Consider the following 27,031-nt stretch of genomic DNA (forward strand, 5'->3'; position numbering starts at 1 on the left):
ACATTCAACACCATATTGGTTATTGTACTAAAACCTCAGGATTTCTGCTTAAATAATCTGCCCCTAGATTATGATTACCCTTTATACTAATTATTCGATAGGAAAATGATTGAAGATATATGGCCCATCGCATAATTCGACTATTAGAAAATTTAGCAGTTTTCATATAGACTAGAGGTTTGTGGTCGGTTTCAATCCAAAATTCACGAAGGTATAGATATGGCTGAAACTTTTTTATTCCCCAAACTATGGCCAGGCATTCCTTTTCAATCACCGCATAATGCGACTCTGCGTGGCTCACCTTCCGGCTAGCATACGCCACTGGAAATGCGACATCATCATAATATTGCAACAAGACCGCTCCAAGGCCCGTTTCCGAGGCATCTGTCCGAAGAACGAAAGTTCGCTCAAAATCGGGAAGTCGCAATACAGGGGCATTACTCAAAATATTTTTGAGCTGTTCAAATGCCAGCTGATGGCAAGGCTCCCACTCGACTTTCCTGAGTTTACCCTTCTTTGTAAGTTCGTGTAGAGGTGCAGCAATGGCAGCAAAATTTGCAACAAATTTGCGATAATAACCCGCTAGCCCCACAAATGACCTAACGTTAGTTACTGTCAGGGGTCGCGGAGCATTCTGCAATGCACGAACCTTTCCTGGGACTAGACTCAATTGGCCTCGCCCCACCACATGGCCAAGAAATTCAAGCTGAGTGAAACCAGAACTGTTCGCATAGTGCGATTGAACGTACTGGGACTATTTACAAGTCCAAATGGAAGGTAACGATATTGGAAAAGACCCAGTGGGGTAAGAAAAGCAGTTTTGGCTTTCGCCTCAGGAGCCAAAGGTATTTGCCAGAACCCTTTAGTAAGATCAAGTTTGGTCAGGTAATTACCATCAGCCAATTGTGCAAATAATTCCTCTGGATTAGACATTGGCTCAGCATCGAATATTGTGATCTTATTGAGCTTTCGGAAGTCTGTACAAAACCGAAGACTTCCATCAGGCTTCTTAATTAGCACAATGGGTGAGCAATAAGGTGAATCAGACCGTTCAATGATTCCCAGTTCTATCATATCACGTACTTCTTTAATCACAGCGTTACGTGTTGCAAAAGGGGTACTGTATGGTTTAGAACGTATAGGGTCATTTGAGGTCAGTTGTATGTCATGGCACCCGATGTTCGACTTTCCTGGTATGTCTGTAAGTGTAGCAGTATATTCTCTCAATATCCCTTGTACCTCTTTAATCTGGGAATCCCTAAGTTCAGGGCCCAAATGCACATCTTGAACGTTTTCTTTACCGTGCAGGGAGACTAATTCTATCAAGTCCCCATTAATGTGCTCTGGACCTTCTCCGCCATGATCGTTAGATGGGACTTCAATCAGGCCAGTAGACACGCACATAGGAGTGTCCTTTGGCACAGACGAAGAATTAGTGTGTATGTTCGTGTTTGCATTATCATCCGTAGAGTCTCTTACCTCGTACTTCTTCAACAGATTGGCATGGTACAGTTTATCTATACCATCCTTTTCTATACGATAATCATTCCGCCCGATTCGTTCTTTAACACGGTAGGGTCCTTGCCATTGCATCCGCAGCTTATCATGAGCTGTAGGAAGCAGTAACAGTACCATCTCGCCTGTGTTGAAAGATCGGGGCTTTGTACGTTTGTCAAAATGAACCCTATACCGATCACTGGACTTGCTCAGTTCTGTCTGTGCCACTTTGCAAGTGTCCTCCAATCGATTTCGTAGGTCAATGACGTACTCATATGTACCCTTAATTTCTGGGTTGGTGATCTCTTTTGTCCATAGCTCCCGCAAGATGGTCATTGGACCCCTTACTGTTCTCCCATACAACAGTTCGAATGGGGAGAACCCCAAACTGGCTTGCGGAGCTTCTCTGTATGCAAACAATAATGGTGCTATGTAACGGTCCCAGTCCTTTGGTCGCTCTCTACACATGCGTTTGAGCATGGACTTCAGAACGCCATTGAAACGTTCACATAGGCCATTTGTTTGTGGGTGATATGGAGTCGTGATGAGCCGTTTAATTGACAGAAGTCTACTAACTTCTTGCATAACATCACCAACAAACTGGCGACCTTGGTCAGTGAGAACCTGTTCAGGTATACCAACACGACTATAAATAGTAACCAGTGCTTCTGCTACTACTTCAGTAGAGATCCTTTATAGAGGTGTAGCTTCAGGATAACGGGTTGCATAATCAACCACTGTAAGTATATATTGACACCCACTAGTAGTAATTGGTTGGATTGGCCCCACCAAGTCCATGGCAACCCGTTTGAATGGAATATCAATCAAGGGCATAGCACTAAGTGGAACCTTTCCGACTCGACCTTTGGGTACAGTACGCTGGCAGGAGTCACATGACCGACAATATCGTTTAATGTCATCATGCATCGCTGGCCAGTAAAATTGGGAAAATATTTTATCTTGTGTTTTCTGTACACCCAAATGTCCCCCCAAGATTGAGTCATGGCCTAATCTCATGACATCAGATCGAAATGTAGAAGGAACTACCAACTGACTGATAATGCGCCCGAAATCAAAATTAGGTGATCGAAATTTTCGGTACAATAGACCCCTTTTAACATGAAAACTAGTTATATTTGATTTTCCAGTCGCTACCTCCGTTTTCTCAGCTGCATACCTAAATAATCGCTTTAAACTAGAGTCATTTTGTTGTAATTCACGCAAACTGTCGGGGGTCACCACAAGGTCATGAGTCTTGAATTCTGGTACCACCAACTTTTACGTATGCTTTTTGGTCCGAGACTGTGCTCTTGTCTCAACACCTTGTGTAACCTCAAGTATATCCAGCCCACTAGACTGGTCATTGGCACCATCTTGGACAGTGGTCGAGGAGTTTGCTAGCTTACCTTCTGCCACCTGTCCCTCAGGATTGCCACCCGTGTTCACCATGTCAAGAGCATGGCCAGGACTTGCACCTACATAATTGGGGCCATATTGGACAGGGGTTAGGGAATCTCCCTCAATCCTCTGCCCCTCAGGCAAACCAGCCGTATTCATCACACCAACTGTATGACCGGGAATTGCACCCACAGAAACAGTCTCAGGGGTGGCCACAATTTGGTCCACCTGACTGGCCCCTCGGGGTCTTTGTGTTTTGACACTCATACCCGTGTCATTAGGAATTTCACCTGAATGTTTTAATTTAGTGACATTCACGTCACAAGGAATTTCACCTCCACTATAAGTACCACAATGCCGCTCACATGAAGTGTGAACATCTAGTGCTCCCAGAACATTACCTATCAGCACATCAAAGAGGGGTCTGGTCATGCATGCAGCTTTGACAATTCCAGTGTAATACGGAGTGTGGACCTCCAGCTCGGCTTCGGGGACTCGTTTACATGTACCGTCAGCTAGTACACAAGTACAATGTCTACCAGTGAACTGTGAGGGACGTACCAGGTTCATTCGAATAACAATCCCAGTACACCCTGTATCCCTAAGTACTGTCACTTTCTGTCCATTGACCATGCCCTCGGCAGTGGGCAATTTTAGTCCCGCAACCTGTTTATCGAGATTGTGTTCTATTACCTCTGAACATGTGACAAATGTGTCAACAGGTTGACATGTTGAATGTGTGTTGGTGGTCGTTGCATGTGGTATAATGATGCACGTTGATGTGACAGTGGTCGGGGAATCGAGATAAGGAGTCACATTTTCTACCTCAACTTCACAAGCGGCTGTTAATAATTTGTCATCTTGCCCAAATTTGGCATGGCAGTCTTTCCGCTTATGCCCAACACGTGAACATCTGTGACACCTAACTGGTGTGTACCCTTTCTCTGTTTTGCTTGTAACTGGTGGTGTTTGTGATTTCTGGGTGGTGTTAGCTGTCTTGTTAAACTTGGGTTCAGCTGCAGATTTACTATTATTTTGAGTATAGTATCGTGCTTCATTCCTGAGGTCAGCAAATTTGGCAACTTCACTTGAATCTCGACACTGGTGTTCCCTCAAGAACACTAACATTTCAGGGCTACATGTGCTATAATACTGTTCACGCAAGAACAAGTCTTTCAGCGCTTCTACAGTATTCACAACACCTGCCATGTTAACCCACTGTGTCAAGTAGTGCTCAAGTCGAACCATAAATTGCCTTGCAGTCTCAAATTTTGTCGGACGTGCCTGACGAAACTTGATACGATATCCCTCCTCTGTCAACCCATACGCCTTCAGCATAACACGCTTGACCACGTCCCAGTCACGAGTCTCATCTACGGACAGTGCATCATAAACAGCCAATGCCTTCCCTGTTAATTGACCACTAAATGCCACACCCCAAATGTCTTTCTTCCACCCACAATTCTGAGCAAATATTTCAAACCGATTTATATACATGTCCATGTCATCACTATCTTTAAAATTGGGAGGGGACTGAATTTTTGTAGCAAAGGGAGACGAATTTGTATTATTTTGCAATTCAAGTTTAGTCTTATAATCGAGCTGAGCTAATTCTGTGGCAGCCTCTCTTTCAGCTTTTAATTTTGCAAGTTCAATTTCAGCTACTTGCCCTAGCCTTTCTTTCTCAAGTTTAGCCTTTTCTTGCTCGAGTTTAACTGCCTGGGCAGCCTTTTCCCTCTCGAGCTTGACCACCTGTTCTAACCTTTCTTTCTCAGCTTTAGAAGCTTGTTCTATCTTTTCCTTTTCAGCTTTAGCAGCTTGTTCTATTCTTTCCCTTTCAAGTCTTGCTCTCTCATATTCTCTCTTTGCCGCTCGTTCGGCTCTTTCTTCTTCAAGTATCAAGGTATATTGGGCCGCCACCCAATCTTCTAACTTCACCCCAGTTAAACCAATTTGTCCGCCTTGAATTTGTAAATCGGCAACTGCCGGATTTTTATGTTTGCCAGTAACAGGTACTTTAGCCATTTTTAGACTTTACTTAGAACGAATATTAGCACAGGGAAAATCTGAACGTGATAGATATTATGTACTGTTGAGTAATTAATTAAAGTAACCAAGATATGTGCAAGCGTAACCGGTTTAAAATGCATATAGTAATATCGTGCCCACAGTAATTAACAGTATAGCGTACCGTATATTCAGTCGTACACTATCCCACTTCTGACACCAAATGTCACAAGGTCACTGGATCAAATATTAGCCAAAATACCAAATAGTATGCAATACGTTTACTACCTCGTGTGCGGGTTCTTAACCAATATAAAATTACACAATTTGTGTAACACAAGTATAATTTAGACTGATGGGCTCCAGTAGAGTTCAATATGACTATATGCACATATAAGCAGCAATAATGCACACCGGCCAGTCTTACACATACGACACTACACATGAATTACGTGAAACCATTGTTTATTAGGTACACAAAACATATACTTGCTACAGTTCTCTCCGTCGGTATCGCCCGCCCTTGCAGAGTTTCAGCACTACACGCGGCCCTCACCACGCTCCAACGCAACTATGTTATTGGTAAGAGGTGGGGGTTACGGAATTTCGCACTGTAGACACCACGGCAAAGTCGGTAACTACCCTACGACCAGGGGAGGAACGGCGTACCCTACTAGTCACGTTTATCAGTGCCATGCACTCTTAAAATGTTACATAAATAAGCTGGCCAGGAAAATAACAATTCTAGTAATTAACAAGATAATATAATAACTTAAAGCCCAAGACTAACTAGTGTGTGTGTAGGAATGTTCGGTACCTGACGTTTCCCGACGTGCGTCGAACAGTGTCAGTCGGCAGCGTCGCCCGGTGAATTATAAGAAGCCAGCGACGGTAATTAGCGACTTGAACTCTCTCTTCTCGTCCACAGCGCCAAGGCTTCCTTCCCAGTTAGACTTCAGACTGGTGTTCAACGCCGGGTTCGACTATGGTAGTATGTGGTGGTACTGCTCGCCGCTTCTAGGGTCGTACAAAGCGTAGATGTTGGTCAAGATCTCCAGCAGCAACCCCCGAGCACCACGCTGTCTCAGTCTTTAAATACCCTGCCATCACATGGCTAATTGTGTCAATCGCTAATTGGTCCGTGACACCTGTTCATTCATCACACGGATACTCGTCCAGCAGTGTCCAAGTGCGACCTCAAGGTCACATAATAGGTACTTTCTGTACGTGTAGTGACAATGCGGCTACCTACTGGGCTACAAAACCTACCTCTGGGCTGTTATCAATTTATACTATTACAATAAATTAATAAATACAAAATTACATAATAACAACCGTGTCCTTTTAATAATACAGTTTCTGATATGATTCAAACACCTCGTGACATAAGGTATTTAGAATAGTTAGACGTATCGACCTGTTTATTTTTAACTGCAAAGCTGAATGCCTCTTAAATCGCCCAATACATTAGTGGTGGTGCGAGTTGGTTTGGTGCGAGTTGGCATTGATGCGAGTTGGCATTGGTGCAAGTTGGTATGGTGCGAGTTGGTTTCGGTGCGAGTTGACCTGTGACCGGTACTCAACGCGTTATTATTGGCACAACAAACCAATTCCCTTTCTTATTATTCCCTAATAAACTCTACTAGCTCTGTGGTAACATGGAAACTATAAGTGCCAATTCCCAATCAATATACACATAAATTCTACAAGTTCTGGGGTAGCATGGATACTAAAAGTGGCATTCTAAAGAACTGAAAAGTACTCTTAATTTAGACTGAGCAATTACAGTTTAGAAATTGGAGGAGAAGACACAACAGAATCAAAAGTAGCGACTGAATTTGCAAATTGTGTCACACAAATGATATTGAAGATGAAAATCACTTCCATAATATGCCCAGTATATAACAAAGAGGATCATTTCACACAAAGATGCTGAAAAAATTATCACTGACTTTATAAATCTGACACCTGAAAATAAATTCATAAAAATAATGTCAAAAAATAACTTATAATTCCTTTGGCACGACATCCAAAAAACGGCCTTATTAGACAGCAGCACCTACTTAGTCATTGACTTTTTGTTTCATATTCTGCCTATATTTTGTGGGTATTTCATTTTATTTTATTATATATATATTTTTTGTTACTAATTCCAATTAGTCTTTCTTGGTTGTGCTTTAAACTCTTAGCCATTGTAATCTGATTCATTTTTATTTGTAATTTTCTTTTGTAACCTTTAACCTCCTCCAGTAGGTTGTTATGAGTTAATAAATAAATAAATAAATAAATAAATAAATAAATAAATAAATAAACATAAATCCCCAATCAATATACACATAAATTCGATACTATCTATAGCACAAATGAAGCTTCATGGGAAAGGCCCCCAAGGCATGATTATGGGTTTGTGAAAGTAGATATTGGGACCATATTTCAGTATGCAAATCACTCTAATGGGTGGTGAGCAAGGCATGCAAAGTTCTATATTTCAAAATAAGAAGTTCATTCAATTTCAAATAATATTATTGTTGCAGTTCAGAATGCAAGTGTAAAATGACATTTGGTATTTATCTGCCACCACAAGCAGAGACTGGAAAATGTCCAGTTGTGTATTGGTTATCAGAATTTTTAATTAATTTGGGTTCTGTAGGAAGTCATTTCTCAGACATGACGATTTTATGCTCGTCGTTGATTGGTCGATTTAGCTGTCAATACTATGAAGTGCTTTCATTTGTTAAGTCAGTTTGAAACAGTTATTCCACGATGAAAATATTTTCTTTTGTAAATTATAACTATTTCACCCTTGACAGTGCATTTACAAAAAAATTATTAACAGCTATAGATAAAATATTTTAAAACTTGTTTACCAGTAAGAATAAATCAACATGAGAACCCTCATTAACAAAAATACGCAAATAATATGTGTAGAAAAGTCTTGCGGTGTTTCACCCAAACACTTTCTCAGATATGAACTTAGTGTTATTGTTATTTCTGTAGGGTTAACATGCACAGAACAAAATTTTGTGACTAAGGCTGGTGCCCAGCGAGCTGCAGCTGAACATGGTCTCATCGTAGTGGCTCCTGATACCAGTCCTCGTAAGTCGTATATTTTTTCTTAAAATTTCCTCTAATAAAAGAGCATCTGAATTGTAAACCAGCATTTGCATGTATTGCATATTGAATCATTAAATTATGATCTGATTTGACTGTATATCCATTCTTTCGGTATTTTCATGAACACATTCACCACTACTGTATTCAACTGTGATAGCACCCTGTGATCTCAACTCAGAAAATTTTGATTTTTACAGGATCCAATATAAATTGTTTTCACTATGTGACATGTTTGGAGGCATATTACTTGTTTCAGCAAAAGGATTATAAAAATTATAAAAAAAAAAATTATTTTAATATTATTTACAATGTTATCTCAGTTGAATATTTTCATTTGTATACAAATTCTCAATGCTCAAAGCAATTTCTGCCATGGTGATTTGTACCCATCATTTGATCTGATAGGTCAAGTCTGTTATTAACCATTCAGAATGCTGTGTCATACTGATGCAATTTTTTTAAATTTTGGAACAGTAAAACGTCTAAAAAGACACAAGTTTTTATGACTGTAAAGTTACAGCATTTTGTGAACAAGTGAGCACTTTAGTGGATACATGCCATATATAAAAATGGTACAAAAGTGGGGGATGGGTGCTTTACCTTGATATAGGTGCTAACATGGCCAAATACAGTAATAGACCATATACTGCAATTAACCTATGGTCAAAAATAAACTAGATATGTAATCATGTATAATAATGAAGAAATTATTACTATATTGATATTAGGTGGATGTGGTATTGAAGGAGAAGATGACAGTTATGATTTTGGTAGTGGTGCTGGTTTTTATGTTGATTCTACTGAAGATAAATGGAAAAGTAATTACAGAATGTATTCATATGTCACCAAAGAAGTAAGTTGTATGTAAGACAAGACATGAAAAATGAAATAATTTATATTAAAGAATATGTTCATTTATATGCATTTATACAGTTATCTTGTGTAACAGCAATGGAAACACATATTGACCTGTGTCAGCATGAAGAAGCGTGCAGGTACATGTAGCTAGGCATTCAGAGCAGTATGTTATATATCTCAAAGGGAAAATAGCTATGGACTTCAAACTTGGCACAACAGTTTTAGGGACAAAAGTTAAAACATCACAGCATGTGTTATTGTGATAGCCAATGCTGCAAAGTATATCAAATTGGCTCAAATGTGATTCGAAGTCCCTGCCACATTTTGAGTTCAAAGGTCATCATCACTGTAAGAGTTTATGTACCGTTAAAATCCTATTATAAACCGCATACCTAATAGTAACCGCACCCCCCCCCCCCCCCCGATTTCGGCTTCAGTGTTAAAGAGTTCTCAACAAAAATTGAGAACATGAAAAGTACCTATTACTAACGGCACCCCCAATTCAACAAGACTGTAACTGACTTTGTTTCAACCAGCTGGTACATTGTTCTTAATCCTATTCATTTGTTTTGACAACGTGCCTACAAATATTCACACCTCTTTATTGTTCAGTAGTGTTAGGATGTCAAACACACAATGAAATTGCTTTTGTTCTTGCGACAACTTTTGTCAATACTCCTTATGAATACGTCTGTGTGTCGCAAGTTTTCGACAATGAGCTGTTATCACCAAAAAACTGTTAAATTCTTTTTCAATGCTCAGTTTATCTTTCGAAAACAACTAATTTCTTGATATAAAAAAAAGTCATGTCGTCTTTCCATGGAAATCAAAGCCAAAAGATCGCACTACATTATCGGTAAATCCCTTCCGGGTTTCGTTCACCATGAAGTCGGTGACCTGTCATTAACATATTTAAATGAACTAAGGTAATTTGAACACGTGGGCACCATCCAGCATTTTGATTGGTTAATTAGCGACTTGACCTACCTGGTCAAGTAACGTTTCGTGTGCATTCAAACTACATGGCGGCGTTTACATGTGACCGTAATAATTCGCTTACGGTGAAACTAAGTTGAATTTTATTTGCATTCGATAACAATTCAACGAATTTATTTTTCGTGCGTCACTACTGAGTAATAATCAACAATTTCAACACTTCGAAAACAAGTAAGTTATTCACTTGTGAGCCGTACATCATTACTAAGCAATGTATTAATGTTTGTTTTTATTTGAAACTCCTGTCAGAATATACTTTCCGTTACGAAGAAAATTAAAAAAATAAATCAATATTACATTAAATGTGAACAGTTTTTTTGTGACGTGACGTTTATTACTCTTCCCTGACATCTAAATTGGAGTTACGCTTACATTCAAAAGATTGTACGGTGTATTGTTTGTTTTCTGCAAGTGATGTGGGGAAAAAATGACCACGCCCATTTAGTGATTGCAATATGTACGTAATAGAAACCGAACCCCGAACTTGAGCTGTTGATCCCAATAAACCGCGGCTTATAATAGGATTTTAACGGTACGTTTTGTATATTAAATATCAAGGGGCTTTTAGACCTAGCATATGTGTTCTCCATATGCAACTCATAAAAGCTGGGCGCATTTTCAATTAGGGATGTAGTAGAGTTTTCCCAGAAGTAAAATACATATAACTTTACTGCTGCTTTATAGATTTAAAGAAATGTTTTGATACTGTTTGGAACAAAGGATTGATGTACAAACTGAAAAGCAACAATATAAATGGCAACTTATACAAGTTAATTGAAAGTATGTACAACAATAAGAAATACACACTAAAGTTGGGTGACAGAATAACAACACCATTCCATATACAAAATGGAATGAAACAAGGCTGTCCACTAAGCCCAACACTGTTCAATATTTACATCAATGACCTTATCGATGAACTAAACAAACAACCATTAAATCAACCATCATTGAACAAGAAGTCAATCCCATGCCTACTATACGCAGATGATATTGTACTTATGTCTGAGAGTGCACCAGGACTACAACAATTGATGGATACTACCCACAACTACCTGAATAAATGGGAATTACAAATCAACATTAAGAAGACCAAATCAATTATATTTGCCAAAAATGGACACCACACAGAAGGGATGCATATCAAAGTTGGGAATGAGGAACTAGAAAAAACAACACATTATACATATCTTGGAGTGACTTTCAATACAAATGGCTCAATGGATACAACAATGGACAGATTATCTGACAAGGCTAGGAAAACTGAAAGGGCTCAACTCCATCTTTTCAGTGGTAGTAACAACAGCCATGTAAAATTGAAAACAAAATTACTTGAAACAACTCAACTACCAATTTTAACATATGCTGGAGAAATATGGGGATTATGCACAAACTGGAGTAGATGGGATAAAACTAGCACAGAAAAATACCACCTAAATTTTTGTAGACATATAGTAAATGTAAATAACACTACCAGTAACATAGCTGTAAGAATGGATACAGGGCGACTACCACTGTTATGTAACATTCAATACAAAGCTCTCAGATACTATAAACACCTAAAATCCATTGATGAAAACAACATAGCATATTATGCACTTAAAGAGATGGAGAATACAGTGTTGAAAAACAGTTGGTTATCAAAACTACATGATTTGAAAAAAACATACAACAAACCTGTTGACATACAAACATCAAAACAGCACTTTCAAGAATTATGTAAGGAACACTATAAAAATACATGGATGTCTAACATGAACAGTACTGATTCAAAACTAAAGACTTTTAAATTATTCAAAAATAACATCCAACAGGAAACCTATTTACAAAAACTTAATGACAGAAAAGCAATAGGGACACTTGCAAGATTTAGAATGAGTGGCCACAAACTGAAAATTGAAACTGGTCGCCATTAAAAACCTAAAATACCGCTACAAAGCAGAATTTGTCAAAACTGTCTCAAAATTGAAGATGAACAACATTTCACAACAGAATGCACCTTATATGCAAACAACAGAGACATTCTATATTCAACAGCCAAATCCTGTATATATGGATTCCAAGATATGACAAACAATACTAAATTCATACAAATAATGAGTAATAAGAACACTTCACTAATCAAAGAAACCATAAAGTACATCGAACAGTGTTACAACATAAGAAATACATTACCGGCATAAATAAACAACATATGCCATATTCCTACATATTGTAAATTGTCTTACTATTCACGGATAGTTTTATGTCCGCTCAACTATGTAAAAACTTTATTAACTCGTTAACCAAAAAAGAAATGTCACATTATCTTTACGGTATTAATAAAGAATTCTATTCTATTCTATAATTATTCCCAGAAGAGTCATTCTAAATCATTTCAATCTATAAATTTTATGAAAGCATAGACTTTACCCTGAATAAAAATCAATGTTATGCTTACTGCTCCCACATCGAACAAGGAGAGCTTTCTTCGATAGTTCCATATTATGTATATCAAGATCCATAAATCACAAGAACTACACTACACTAGGAGTTTCAATTTCCAGGTCCAAATTCAGTGAATGCAACAAAAGATATTGACAGCAAAAATGTTTTCGTTGGTTCTTATGCAAATTATAGTCAGTGTTGTGAATCAGCTGTTTATCTCTGTTGTGATAAGTTCATAAGTGTTCGGTTTCTGTAACACAACCATTTGCAGACTCACTTGCCAAAACATGACTTGAGATGTCAGGATGAATTTTAACAAATCCCGTCATGAATACAGTAAGCCTTCATTTTTACAAAGAAGTAAAATTAAGTATTTTACTTTAGAAAAACCTCTACTACATCCTTAAGGATTCAAGTTCACATTACTGATTTACATGTAGGTATGTTCAGTACTGAACTACAAGGGAGAATAGCTAGGAACTTGAAACTTGCAACACATTTTCCTTATGTAACTGACAGAACATGAGGAATTTCAAAAAAAGTAAAAAAAAAAAAAAAAAAATTGTTGTACTATACAATTTAACTACATGGATCAAATGGGCAGTACGTTCAAGATTAGTAATAGTAGAGTGAGGACATTAAATTGTCATATAATGATATTATGATAGGAATATGGTTACCCAATCACGTAATCAGGGACATGTAATGTGGTTCCTGTTCCAAAATAAACAAATAAATTAAATAAGAAAACACTGTATGTTTGTGATCAGAATCAGAAGTTAGTTTTAGTGATGATACAAGTATTTACTCTATTCTGTGTAAGTTGATTATGAACATGGGTCATTTGTTTTGCGAATTCTTTGGATCAAGAAATGATCCATAATTAGTAGAAGGGCTTGATTACACATGTATGGCTGTACAGAAGGCCTATAACATAGAAATATATCTGTGTGTGGAAATGATGGATAAAACAGAGAAGAAATAACTTGTTTGCTTGAATGAGTAAAATAATTTATTGGGCTTCAGAAAAATACTACATTGTATTGTATTGTATCAACTTGATCCAAGTACATTTTGCTTTTGCATATTTAGCTGTATAACCTATAGCTCTTTGCAAAAAACAAACAAACATCATTTTTGCTTTTTCAACTATTTTATCTTTGACATCGGCACATACAAAAGGCAGGAAAGCTTGTGAATTTCATTGTTTTGAATGAAATAGAGTTTAGTGAACGTTTAAATATTGGTTATCAGTGTATTCCTACACATAATGGGAGTCTTTGCAGTTAGTTTGTCTGTATCTGTGTGTATGTATGTCCGTCTGTTCCACTGCTATTTCAAGAACCATACATTGGGTTTTGATGACACTTGGTGCATAGATGCTTTAGGCCAATGCGCAGATTTGATTAGGTTTTGGTAAAAACCATGCATATTAATTACCTAATTTGCATGATAATTAGCTAATTTTTAGCTGTTCCATGACTGCTCCACTGATATCTAAACAACCACTCATTGGATTTTGATGAAACTAGGTACATAGATGCTCTGAACTTATGCGCTGATTTGATTAGTTTTTGGTAAAAATCTGTACATATTAATTACCTAATTTGCATAACGATTATTAAATTTTCGTTTTTTCCACTGATACCTCAAGTACTAATCATCACATTTCAATGAAACTTTGTACATGGATGCTGTAGGACAATAGACAGACCTGATTAATTGCGAGTTAAAATCTGTACATATTACCTAATTTGCATAATTAGCCAATTCTAAGCTATCACACTGATATCTAAAGTACTAATTATTCCATTTCAATAAAACTTAGTACAAAGATGCTCTAGGACAATGTACAAACCTAATTAGTTTGGGGTCAAAAATCTGTTCATATTAATTCCCTAATTAACATAATAATTCATAATTTTTTGGTTCTAATCACATTTCAATAAAACTTGGTACATAGATGGTCTGTTACATTGCACAGACCTCGTTAGTTTTACGCTCAAATCTGTTCATATCAATTTTCTGATTTGCATAATTAGTTTTCAGCTTTTCCCTCAATATCTCAAGTACAAGTAATTTCGAATTATTTTTATGTGTCTCCAATACTCTCAGCACATGGGAGTTCTTTCTAAGCTTTCTTTGATTTTGAGGTCTTTTTATTTTTACTGTTAAATGCAAGAAATTAAATCATAGTATTAAATCGACCATTGATTTCATTATTTGGATTTGGGTCACTGTAAATGCTATCCATAAATTTCAGTTAATCTATGGTGTGTCTCGGTTCAACTGTGTTTTACTCAGTGAACAGTGACTTACAATTGTCAACATCACAAAAATGTAAATGATTCACAGTAAAATGTTTTCATGTTTTCTGATGCCAAATAAATAAAAAAATGTAAATGATTCACAGTAAAATGTTTTCATGTTTTCTGATGCCAAATAAATAAAAAAATATTAACATTTGTAGTAAATTAACAATCTAATAAACTTAAATAAATTTGAGGCAATTTACTCATCTGCACATGTATAAATGCGCACTGATTTCTCTTCACATACGCCCAGATTGACTAGTGTTAAAAATTATTTCCAAACACTATTATAGATTTCACAATTTATATTATGTGTATCTTTACTTTAGCTTCCTGAGATCATTAACAGCAACTTTCCTGTTCTAACTGATCAGTGTTCCATATTTGGCCATAGGTAAGAATAAAAGGTTTTATTGATAAAATTCTTTGATTTAGCATTTAACTGGGTTTTTTTTTAGCTCCGCTGTCGACTTTGTCGAGCGGAGCTTATCATATGAGTGATTGTCCGTCGTCGTCGTCCGTCGTCGTCGTCCGTGTCAATGTTTTACTTTTTCGACTTCTTCTTGAAAACTACAAGCCTAAATGCTTTGATACTTGGTGTATATGTACCTTGGGTAGACCTCTCTTAGGTTTGTTCATTTCATGTTGATATCTTTAATTCGCTAATTTTGGTGAATATTTTTGTCATTTTTGGTAAAAACTGATATTTTCGACTTCTTGTTAAAAACCGCAAGTGCAATTGCTTTGATATTACATATATAGGTACTACATGTGGACCTCTCTCAGATTTGTTCATTTCGTGATGATATCTTCAATTCTCTAATTTTGGTGAATATTTTTGTCATTTTTGGTAAAAACTGATATTTTCGACTTCTTGTTAAAAACCGCAAGTGCAATTGCTTTGATATTACATATATAGGTACTACATGTGGACCTCTCTCAGATTTGTTCATTTTGTAATGATATCTTTAATTCTCTAATTTTGGTGAATATTTTTGTCATTTTTGGTAAAAACTGATATTTTCGACTTCTTGTTAAAAACCACAAGTGCAATTGCTTTGATATTACATATATAGGTACTACATGTGGACCTCTCTCAGATTTGTTCATTTTGTAATGATATCTTTAATTCTCTAATTTTGGTGAATATTTTTGTCATTTTTGGTAAAAACTGATATTTTCGACTTCTTGTAAAAAACCGCAAGTGCAAATGCTTTGATATTACATGTATAGATACTACATGTGGACCTCTCTCAGATTTGTTCATTTTGTAATGATATCTTTAATTCTCTATTTTTGGTGAATATTTTTGTCATTTTTTGGTGAAAAGTGATATTTTCGACTTCTTGTTAAAAACCGCAAGTCCAATTGCTTTGATACTACATATATAGGTACTACATGTGGACCTCTCTCAGATTTGTTTATTTCGTGGTGATATCTTCAATTCTCTAATTTTGGTGAATATTTTTGTCATTTTTGGTAAAAAGTGATATTTTTGACTTCTTGTTAAAAACCGCAAGTCCGATTGCTTTGATATTACATATATAGGTACTACATGTGGACCTCTCTCAGATTTGTTCATTTTGTGATGATATCTTCAATTCTCTAATTTTGGTGAATATTTTTGTAATTTTTGGTAAAAAGTGATATTTTCGACTTCTTGTTAAAAACTGTAAGTCCGATTGCTTTGATACTATTCATATTGTTCATTTTCTAATGATGTCTTCAGTTCTTTAATTGAAATGTGCATTGCTAACAGCGGAGCTATCTCAGCCAATAGGCTGCTTGTTTTACTATAACATAGTAACACTGAACTTGTAAAATTACTAGTGATATGGTTAGCTGTAGCTGTAGTTGTAGTTGTTGACAATTATGATACCATATCGAGAAATATGACTAAAAGCTGTCAATAATACCAGTAACTGCCTGCTATTTATTATAGACCATCTTATCCAGGACAGGTAGTCTCATTACAATGCAATGTACAGTCTTCCTGGTACCTAAAGCCTGGGTGCTATGTTAATATTGACCATTTTCTGATTACATGTAGCCTTATGGTTACAGTTGCTATGCAGTGTTATCTATCTACATCTACTTTCATGGTAGCCTGGTTGCTATGCAATATAGATGGTCATGCCATTACTTGTAGCCTGACTGCTAAATGGTGTACACCATCTTGCCATAACTTGTACTGTAGTTGCTATGCAGTGTACATCATCTTTTTATTACTTGTACTGTAGTTGCTATGCAGTGTACATCATCTTTCTATTACTTGTACTGTAGTTGCTATGCAGTGTACATCATCTTTCTATTACTTGTACTGTAGTTGCTATGCAGTGTACATCATCTTTCTATTACTTGTACTGTAGTTGCTATGCAGTGTACATCATCTTTCAATTACTTGTACTGTAGTTGCTATGCAGTGTACATCATCTTTCCATTACTTGTACTGTAGTTGCTATGCAGTGTACATCATCTTGCCATTACTTGAACTGTAGTTGCTATGCAGTGTACATCATCTTTCTATTACTTGTACTGTAGTTGCTATGCTGTGTACATCATCTTTCTATTACTTGTACTGTAGTTGCTATGCAGTGTACATCATCTTTCTATTACTTGTACTGTAGTTGCTATGCAGTGTACATCATCTTTCTATTACTTGTACTGTAGTTACTATGCAGTGTACATCATCTTTCAATTACTTGTACTGTAGTTGCTATGCAGTGTACATCATCTTTCCATTACTTGTACTGTAGTTGCTATGCAGTGTACATCATCTTGCCATTACTTGTACTGTAGTTGCTATGCAGTGTACATCATCTTTCTTTTACTTGTACTGTAGTTGCTATGCAGTGTACATCATCTTTCCTTTACTTGTATTGTAGTTGCTATGCAGTGTACATCATCTTTCCATTACTTGTACTGTAGTTGCTATACAGTGTACATCATCTTTTTATTACTTGTACCGTAGTTGCTATGCAGTGTAGACCATCTTTTTATTACTTGTACTGTAGTTGCTATGCAGTGTAGACCATTTTTCCATTACTTGTACTGTAGTTGCTATGCAGTGTAGACCATCTTTTCATTACTTGTACTGTAGTTGCTATGCAGTGTACATCATCTTTTCAATATTTGTACTGTAGTTGCTATGCAGTGTACATCATCTTTTTATTACTTGTACTGTAGTTGCTATGCAATGTACATCATCTTGCCATAACTTGTACTGTAGTTGCTATGCAGTGTACATCATCTTTCCATTACTTGTACTGTAGTTGCTATGCAGTGTACATCATCTTTCCATTACTTGTACTGTAGTTGCTATACAATGTACATCATCTTTCCATTACTTGTACTGTAGTTCCTATGCGGTGTACACCATCTTTTCATTACTTGTACTGTAGTTACTATGCAGTGTACACCATCTTTTCATTACTTGTACTGTAGTTACTATGCAGTGTAGACCATCTTGCCATTACTTGGTACTGTAGTTGCTATGCAGTGTACATAATCTTTCCATTACTTGTACTGTAGTTGCTATGCAGTGTAGACCATCTTTCCTTTACTTGTGCTGTAGTTGCTATGTAGTGTAACACCATCTTGCCATTACTTGTACTGTAGTTGCTATGCAGTGTAGACTATCTTGCCATTACTTGTAACCTGGCTTATATAGCGTATAGACCATCTTTTCATTACTTGTATTGTGGTTGCTAGGCAGCGTATTGAACTTGAACTTGGTTGTTAATATGTAATATAGGGAGTTAACATACTTATTTGTTTGTCATTCTTTGCAGCATGGGAGGGCATGGTGCATTGATTTGTGCTCTCAAGAATCCTGGAAAATACAAGGTCAGTCTTATAAGCATATAGTTTTTAGCTCAACAGACCATAGGTCCGCTGAGCCTATGGGATGGGTTTCTGTCCTGCGTCTGTCGTCCGTCTATCTATCTATCTATCTATCTGTCTGTACACGACTTTTTCTCAAAAACTGCCGAACCGTTTGACTTGATTTTTAGTGTGTGGATGCCTTGATGGGTGTAGATGGTAATTTCTTCATGAGAAGTTGATCTGCCAAAAATTATGCAAATTAGCCCCCCCAAAACTCTAAAATTTCTTCTAAGCTACTATGACACTAAGTGGTCTGCAGTGCTAATATTGTTAATGTGCCTAGGGTTGTCCTCTATCAGTTTTGTTAATTTGGTAAGGAAATTTTCATTCATATTTCCAATGCTTTGGTGTTAGGCATACATGTGTTTATTATTCCATTGACAACTTTGTGTGGTTGTTTGGCGATATTTCATTTGAAAGTACAAATTTAAACCAAAAGTTGTGGCATTCTCGCCCGCCATAGTTTTATTTACGTCTCAAGCTTCTTCCGCCACAATAAAAAAAATGTAAACAATGCATGTGACGTCACTAAGCCCCAACATTCGGTCTGGCGAAATCAGCTCGCGATTGTATTGTCTCACTCACTGCCTTTTGGGGTATTTGTCATATACAGCACTAATCTTTTGTACAGTAGCCGTTGAGCAACAGGCCATTGGCCTATTTTTAGCTCCGTTGTCGACTTTGTCGAGCGGAGCTTATCATATGAGTGATTGTCCGTCGTTCGTGTCAATGTTTTACTTTTTCGACTTCTTCTTGAACACTACAAGCCTGAATGCTTTGATACTTGGTGTATATGTACCTTGGGTAGACCTCTCTCAGATTTGTTCATTTCATGATCATATCTTCAATTCTCTAATTTTGGAGAATATTTTTGTCATTTTTGGTAAAAAGTGATATTTTCGACTTCTTGTTAAAAACCTCAAGTCCAATTGCTTTGATATTACATACATAGGTACTACATGTGAACCTCTCTCAGATTTGTTCATTTCATGATGATATCTTTAATTCTCTAATTTTGATGAATATTTTTGTAATTTTTGGTAAAAAGTGATATTTTTGACTTCTTGTTGAAAACCGCAAGTCCAATTGCTTTGATATATTATACATATAGGTACTACATGTGGACCTCTCTCAGATTTGTTCATTTTCTAATGATATCTTCTGTTCTTTAATTGCCATGTGCATTGCTAACAGCGGAGCTATCTCAGCCGACAGGTTGCTTGTTTAGTCTTAGACTTATGTTTTGACCTCCGTGTGTCCGTGCAATAATGTCATCGTAATGTAACACTTTATGGACAATCCAGGGAGAACACATTGTCATGTAACACTGTGTGGACAATCAATAGAGAACACATTGTAATGTAACACTGTATGGACAATCCGCGGAGAACACCTCTTAATGTAACACTTTATGGACAATCCAGGGAGAACACATTGTCATGTAACACTGTGTGGACAATCCATGGAGAACACATCATAATGTAACACTGTATGGACAATCTATAGAGTACACATCATAATGTAACACTGTATGGACAATCCATAGAGAACACATCGTAATGTAACACTGTATGGACAATCTATAGAGTACACATCATAATGTAACACTGTATGGACAATCCATAGAGAACACATCGTAATGTAACACTGTATGGACAATCCATAGAGAACACATCATAATGTAACACTGTATGGACAATCCATAGAGAACACATCATAATGTAACACTGTATGGACAATCCATAGAGAAAACATCGTAATGTAACACTGTATGGACAGCCATGGAGAACACGTCGTAATGTAACACTGTATGGACAATCTATAGAGTACACATCATAATGTAACACTGTATGGACAATCCATAGAGAACACATCATAATGTAACACTGTATGGACAATCCATAGAGAAAACATCGTAATGTAACACTGTATGGACAGCCATGGAGAACACGTCGTAATGTAACACTGTATGGACAATCTATAGAGTACACATCATAATGTAACACTGTATGGACAGCCATGGAGAACACATCGTAATGTAACACTGTATGGACAATCTATAGAGTACACATCATAATGTAACACTGTATGGACAATCCATAGAGAACACATTGTCATGTAACACTGTATGGACAATCTATAGAGTACACATCATAATGTAACACTGTATGGACAATCCATAGAGAACACATTGTCATGTAACACTGTATGGACAATATATAGAGTACACATCATAATGTAACACTGTATGGACAATCCATAGAGAACACATCGTAATGTAACACTGTATGGACAATCTATAGAGTACACATCATAATGTAACACTGTATGGACAATCCATAGAGAACACATCGTAATGTAACACTGTATGGACAATCTATAGAGTACACATCATAATGTAACACTGTATGGACAATCCATAGAGAACACATCGTAATGTAACACTGTATGGACAATCTATAGAGTACACATCATAATGTAACACTGTATGGACAATCCATAGAGAACACATCATAATGTAACACTGTATGGACAATCCATAGAGAACACATCATAATGTAACACTGTATGGACAATCCATAGAGAACACATCATAATGTAACACTGTATGGACAATCTATAGAGTACACATCGTAATGTAACACTGTATGGACAATCCATAGAGAACACATCATAATGTAACACTGTATGGACAATCCATAGAGAACACATCATAATGTAACACTGTATGGACAATCCATAGAGAACACATCCTAATGTAACACTGTATGGACAATCCATAGAGAACACATCATAATGTAACACTGTATGGACAATCCATAGAGAACACATTGTAATGTAACACTGTATGGACAATCCGCGGAGAATACCTCTTAATGTAACACTGTATGGACAACCATGGAGAAAACATCGTAATGTAACACGATGTGGACAATCCATAGAGAACACATCGTAATGTAACACTTTATGGACATTCCATGGAAAACACATCGTAATGTAACACTGTATGAAAATCCATGGAGCACACATCGTAATGTAACACTTTATGGACATTCCATGGAGAACACATCGTAATGTAACACTGTATGGACAATCCATAGAGAACACATCGTAATATAACACTGTATGGACAGCCATGGAGAACACATCGTAATGTAACACTGTATGGATAATCTATAGAGTACACATCATAATGTAACACTGTATGGACAATCCATAGAGAACACATTGTCATGTAACACTGTATGGACAATCTATAGAGTACACATCATAATGTAACACTGTATGGACAATCCATAGAGAACACATCTTAATGTAACACTGTGTGGACAATCCATAGAGAACACATCGTAATATAACACTGTATGGACAGCCATGGAGAACACATCTTAATGTAACACTGTATGGACAATCTATAGAGTACACATCATAATGTAACACTGTATGGACAATCCATAGAGAACACATTGTCATGTAACACTGTATGGACAATCTATAGAGTACACATCATAATGTAACACTGTATGGACAATCCATAGAGAACACATTGTCATGTAACACTGTATGGACAATCTATAGAGTACACATCATAATGTAACACTGTATGGACAATCCATAGAGAACACGTCGTAATGTAACACTGTATGGACAATCTATAGAGTACACATCATAATGTAACACTGTATGGACAATCCGAAGAGAACACATCGTAATGTAACACTGTATGGACAATCCATAGAGAACACATCATAATGTAACACTGTATGGACAATCCATAGAGAACACATCATAATGTAACACTGTATGGACAATCTATAGAGTACACATCATAATGTAACACTGTATGGACAATCCATAGAGAACACATCATAATGTAACACTGTATGGACAATCCATAGAGAAAACATCGTAATGTAACACTGTATGGACAGCCATGGAGAACACATCATAATGTAACACTGTATGGACAATCTATAGAGTACACATCATAATGTAACACTGTATGGACAATCCATAGAGAACACATTGTCATGTAACACTGTATGGACAATCTATAGAGTACACATCATAATGTAGCAATGTATGGACAGCCATGGAGAACACATCGTAATGTAACACTGTATGGACAATCTATAGAGTACACATCATAATGTAACACTGTATGGACAATCCATAGAGAACACATTGTCTTGTAACACTGTATGGACAATCTATAGAGTACACATCATAATATAACACTGTATGGACAATCCATAGAGAACACATTGTCATGTAACACTGTATGGACAATCTATAGAGTACACATCATAATGTAACACTGTATGGACAATCCATAGAGAACACGTCGTAATGTAACACTGTATGGACAATCTATAGAGTACACATCATAATGTAACACTGTATGGACAATCCATAGAGTACACATCATAATGTAACACTGTATGGACAATCCATAGAGAACACATCATAATGTAACACTGTATGGACAATCCATAGAGAAAACATCGTAATGTAACACTGTATGGACAGCCATGGAGAACACATCGTAATGTAACACTGTATGGACAATCTATAGAGTACACATCATAATGTAACACTGTATGGACAATCCATAGAGAACACATTGTCATGTAACACTGTATGGACAGCCATGGAGAACACATCGTAATGTAACACTGTATGGACAATCTATAGAGTACACATCATAATGTAACACTGCATGGACAATCCATAGAGAACACATTGTCATGTAACACTGTATGGACAATCTATAGAGTACACATCATAATGTAACACTGTATGGACAATCCATAGAGAACACATTGTCATGTAACACTGTATGGACAATCAATAGAGTACACATCATAATGTAACACTGTATGGACAATCCATAGAGAACACATTGTAATGTAACACTGTATGGACAATCTATAGAGTACACATCATAATGTAACACTGTATGGACAATCCATAGAGAACACATCATAATGTAACACTGTATGTACAATCCATAGAGAACACATCGTAATGTAACACTGTATGGACAATCTATAGAGTACACATCATAATGTAACATTGTATGGACAGCCATGGAGAACACATCGTAATGTAACACTGTATGGACAATCTATAGAGTACACATCATAATGTAACACTGTATGGACAATCCATAGAGAACACATTGTCATGTAACACTGTATGGACAATCTATAGAGTACACATCATAACGTAACACTGTATGGACAGCCATGGAGAACACATTGTCATGTAACACTGTATGGACAATCTATAGAGTACACATCATAATGTAACACTGTATGGACAGCCATGGAGAACACATTGTCATGTAACACTGTATGGACAATCTATAGAGTACACATCATAATGTAACACTGTATGGACAATCCATAGAGAACACATTGTCATGTAACACTGTATGGACAATCTATAGAGTACACATCATAATGTAACACTGTATGGACAATCCATAGAGAACACGTCGTAATGTAACACTGTATGGACAATCTATAGAGTACACATCATAATGTAACACTGTATGGACAATCCATAGAGAACACATCATAATGTAACACTGTATGGACAATCTATAGAGTACACATCATAATGTAACACTGTATGGACAATCCATAGAGAACACATCATAATGTAACACTGTATGGACAATCCATAGAGAAAACATCGTAATGTAACACTGTATGGACAGCCATGGAGAACACATCGTAATGTAACACTGTATGGACAATCTATAGAGTACACATCATAATGTAACACTGTATGGACAATCCATAGAGAACACATTGTCATGTAACACTGTATGGACAATCTATAGAGTACACATCATAACGTAACACTGTATGGACAATCTATAGAGTACACATCATAATGTAACACTGTATGGACAATCCATAGAGAACACGTCGTAATGTAACACTGTATGGACAATCTATAGAGTACACATCATAATGTAACACTGTATGGACAATCCATAGAGAACACATCATAATGTAACACTGTATGGACAATCTATAGAGTACACATCATAATGTAACACTGTATGGACAATCCATAGAGAACACATCATAATGTAACACTGTATGGACAATCCATAGAGAAAACATCGTAATGTAACACTGTATGGACAGCCATGGAGAACACATCGTAATGTAACACTGTATGGACAATCTATAGAGTACACATCATAATGTAACACTGTATGGACAATCCATAGAGAACACATTGTCATGTAACACTGTATGGACAATCTATAGAGTACACATCATAACGTAACACTGTATGGACAATCCATAGAGAACACATCATAATGTAACACTGTATGGACAATCCATAGAGAACACATTGTCATGTAACACTGTATGGACAATCTATAGAGTACACATCATAATGTAACACTGTATGGACAATCCATAGAGAACACATCGTAATGTAACACTGTATGGACAATCCATAGAGTACACATCGTAATGTAACACTGTATGGACAATCCATAGAGAACACATCGTAATGTAACACTGTATGGACAATCTATAGAGTACACATCATAATGTAACACTGTATGGACAATCCATAGAGAACACATCGTAATGTAACACTGTATGGACAATCTATAGAGTACACATCATAATGTAACACTGTATGGACAATCCATAGAGAACACATCGTAATGTAACACTGTATGGACAATCCATAGAGAACACATCATAATGTAACACTGTATGGACAATCCATAGAGAACACATCATAATGTAACACTGTATGGACAATCCATAGAGAACACATCGTAATGTAACACTGTATAGATAATCCATGGAGCACATATCGTAATGGAACACTTTATGAACATTCCAGGGAGAACACATCGTAATGTAACGCAGTATAGACAATCTTTGGGGAACACATCGTAATGTACCACTGTATGGACAATCCTTGGAGAACACATCGTCATGTAACAATGTGTGGACAATCCAGGGAGAACACATCGTAATGTAATGCTGTACGGACAATTCATACAGAACACATTGTAATGTAGCACTGTATGGACAACCATAGGGACACATCGTAATGTAACATTGTATAGACAATCCATAGAGAACACATCGTAATGTAACACTGTATGGACAATGCATAGAGAACACACCGTAATGTAACACTGTATGGACAATCCAGGGAGAACAAATCGCTATGTAACACTGTATGGACAATCCAGGGACAATCCATAGAGAATCATTGTAATGTAATACTTTCTGGACAATCCATGGAAAACACATCTTAATGTAACATTGTAAGGACAATCCAATGAGAACACATCATTGTTTAACATTGTATGGACAATCCATAGAAAACAAATCGGAATGTAACACTGTATGGACAATCCATAGAGAACACATCTTAATGTAACACTGTTTGGTCAATCCAGAGAGAACACATCGTAATAAAACACTGTATGGACAATCCAAGGAGAACACACTGTAATTTAATACTTTGTGGACAATCTATGGAAAACACATGTTAATGTAACACTGCATGAATAATACATAGAGAATACATTGTATTGTAACACTATATTGACAATCCATAGAGAACACATCGTAATGTAACACTGTGTGGACAATCCATGGAGAACACATCTTAATGTAACACTGTATGGACAACCATGGAGAACACATCATAATGTAACACTGTATGGACAATCCAGGGAGAACACATCGTAATGTAACGCAGTATGGACAATCCATAGAGAACACAACGTAATGTAACACTGTATGGACAATCTTTGGGGAACACATCGTAATGTACCACTGTATGGACAATCCATAGAGAACACATCGTAATGTAACACTGTATGGACAGTCCAGGGATAACGCATCATCATGTAACAATGTGTGGACAATCCAGGGAGAACACATCGTAATGTAACACTGTATAGACAATCCATGGAGTACATATCGTAATGGAACACTTTATGAACATTCCATGGAGAACACATCGTAATGTAACACTGTATAGATAATCCATGGAGCACATATCGTAATGGAACACTTTATGAACATTCCAGGGAGAACACATCGTAATGTAACGCAGTATAGACAATCTTTGGGGAACACATCGTAATGTACCACTGTATGGACAATCCTTGGAGAACACATCGTCATGTAACAATGTGTGGACAATCCAGGGAGAACACATCGTAATGTAATGCTGTACGGACAATTCATACAGAACACATTGTAATGTAGCACTGTATGGACAACCATAGGGACACATCGTAATGTAACATTGTATAGACAATCCATAGAGAACACATCGTAATGTAACACTGTATGGACAATGCATAGAGAACACACCGTAATGTAACACTGTATGGACAATCCAGGGAGAACAAATCGCTATGTAACACTGTATGGACAATCCAGGGACAATCCATAGAGAATCATTGTAATGTAATACTTTCTGGACAATCCATGGAAAACACATCTTAATGTAACATTGTAAGGACA

The 27,031-nt window shown here is 36.7% G+C and overlaps 1 protein-coding gene across 1 annotated transcript in view; it reads left to right on the forward strand.

Annotated features, from left to right (window-relative positions):
• Positions 1 to 27,031, forward strand: part of LOC102806655 (S-formylglutathione hydrolase-like) — a 70,890-nt gene that overhangs the window by 3,023 nt on the left and 40,836 nt on the right. Inside the window, exons 2-6 of the mRNA XM_085497435.1 lie at positions 7,437 to 7,523; positions 7,898 to 7,998; positions 8,745 to 8,869; positions 14,939 to 15,003; positions 18,401 to 18,455. Coding sequence (XP_085353561.1) covers positions 7,437 to 7,523; positions 7,898 to 7,998; positions 8,745 to 8,869; positions 14,939 to 15,003; positions 18,401 to 18,455 — 433 coding nt within the window. The remainder of the gene's footprint in view (positions 1 to 7,436; positions 7,524 to 7,897; positions 7,999 to 8,744; positions 8,870 to 14,938; positions 15,004 to 18,400; positions 18,456 to 27,031) is intronic.

The sequence above is a fragment of the Saccoglossus kowalevskii genome, chromosome 1, assembly GCF_978046115.1.
Source record: "Saccoglossus kowalevskii chromosome 1, keSacKowa6.1, whole genome shotgun sequence".
NCBI classification, from domain to species: domain Eukaryota; kingdom Metazoa; phylum Hemichordata; class Enteropneusta; family Harrimaniidae; genus Saccoglossus; species Saccoglossus kowalevskii.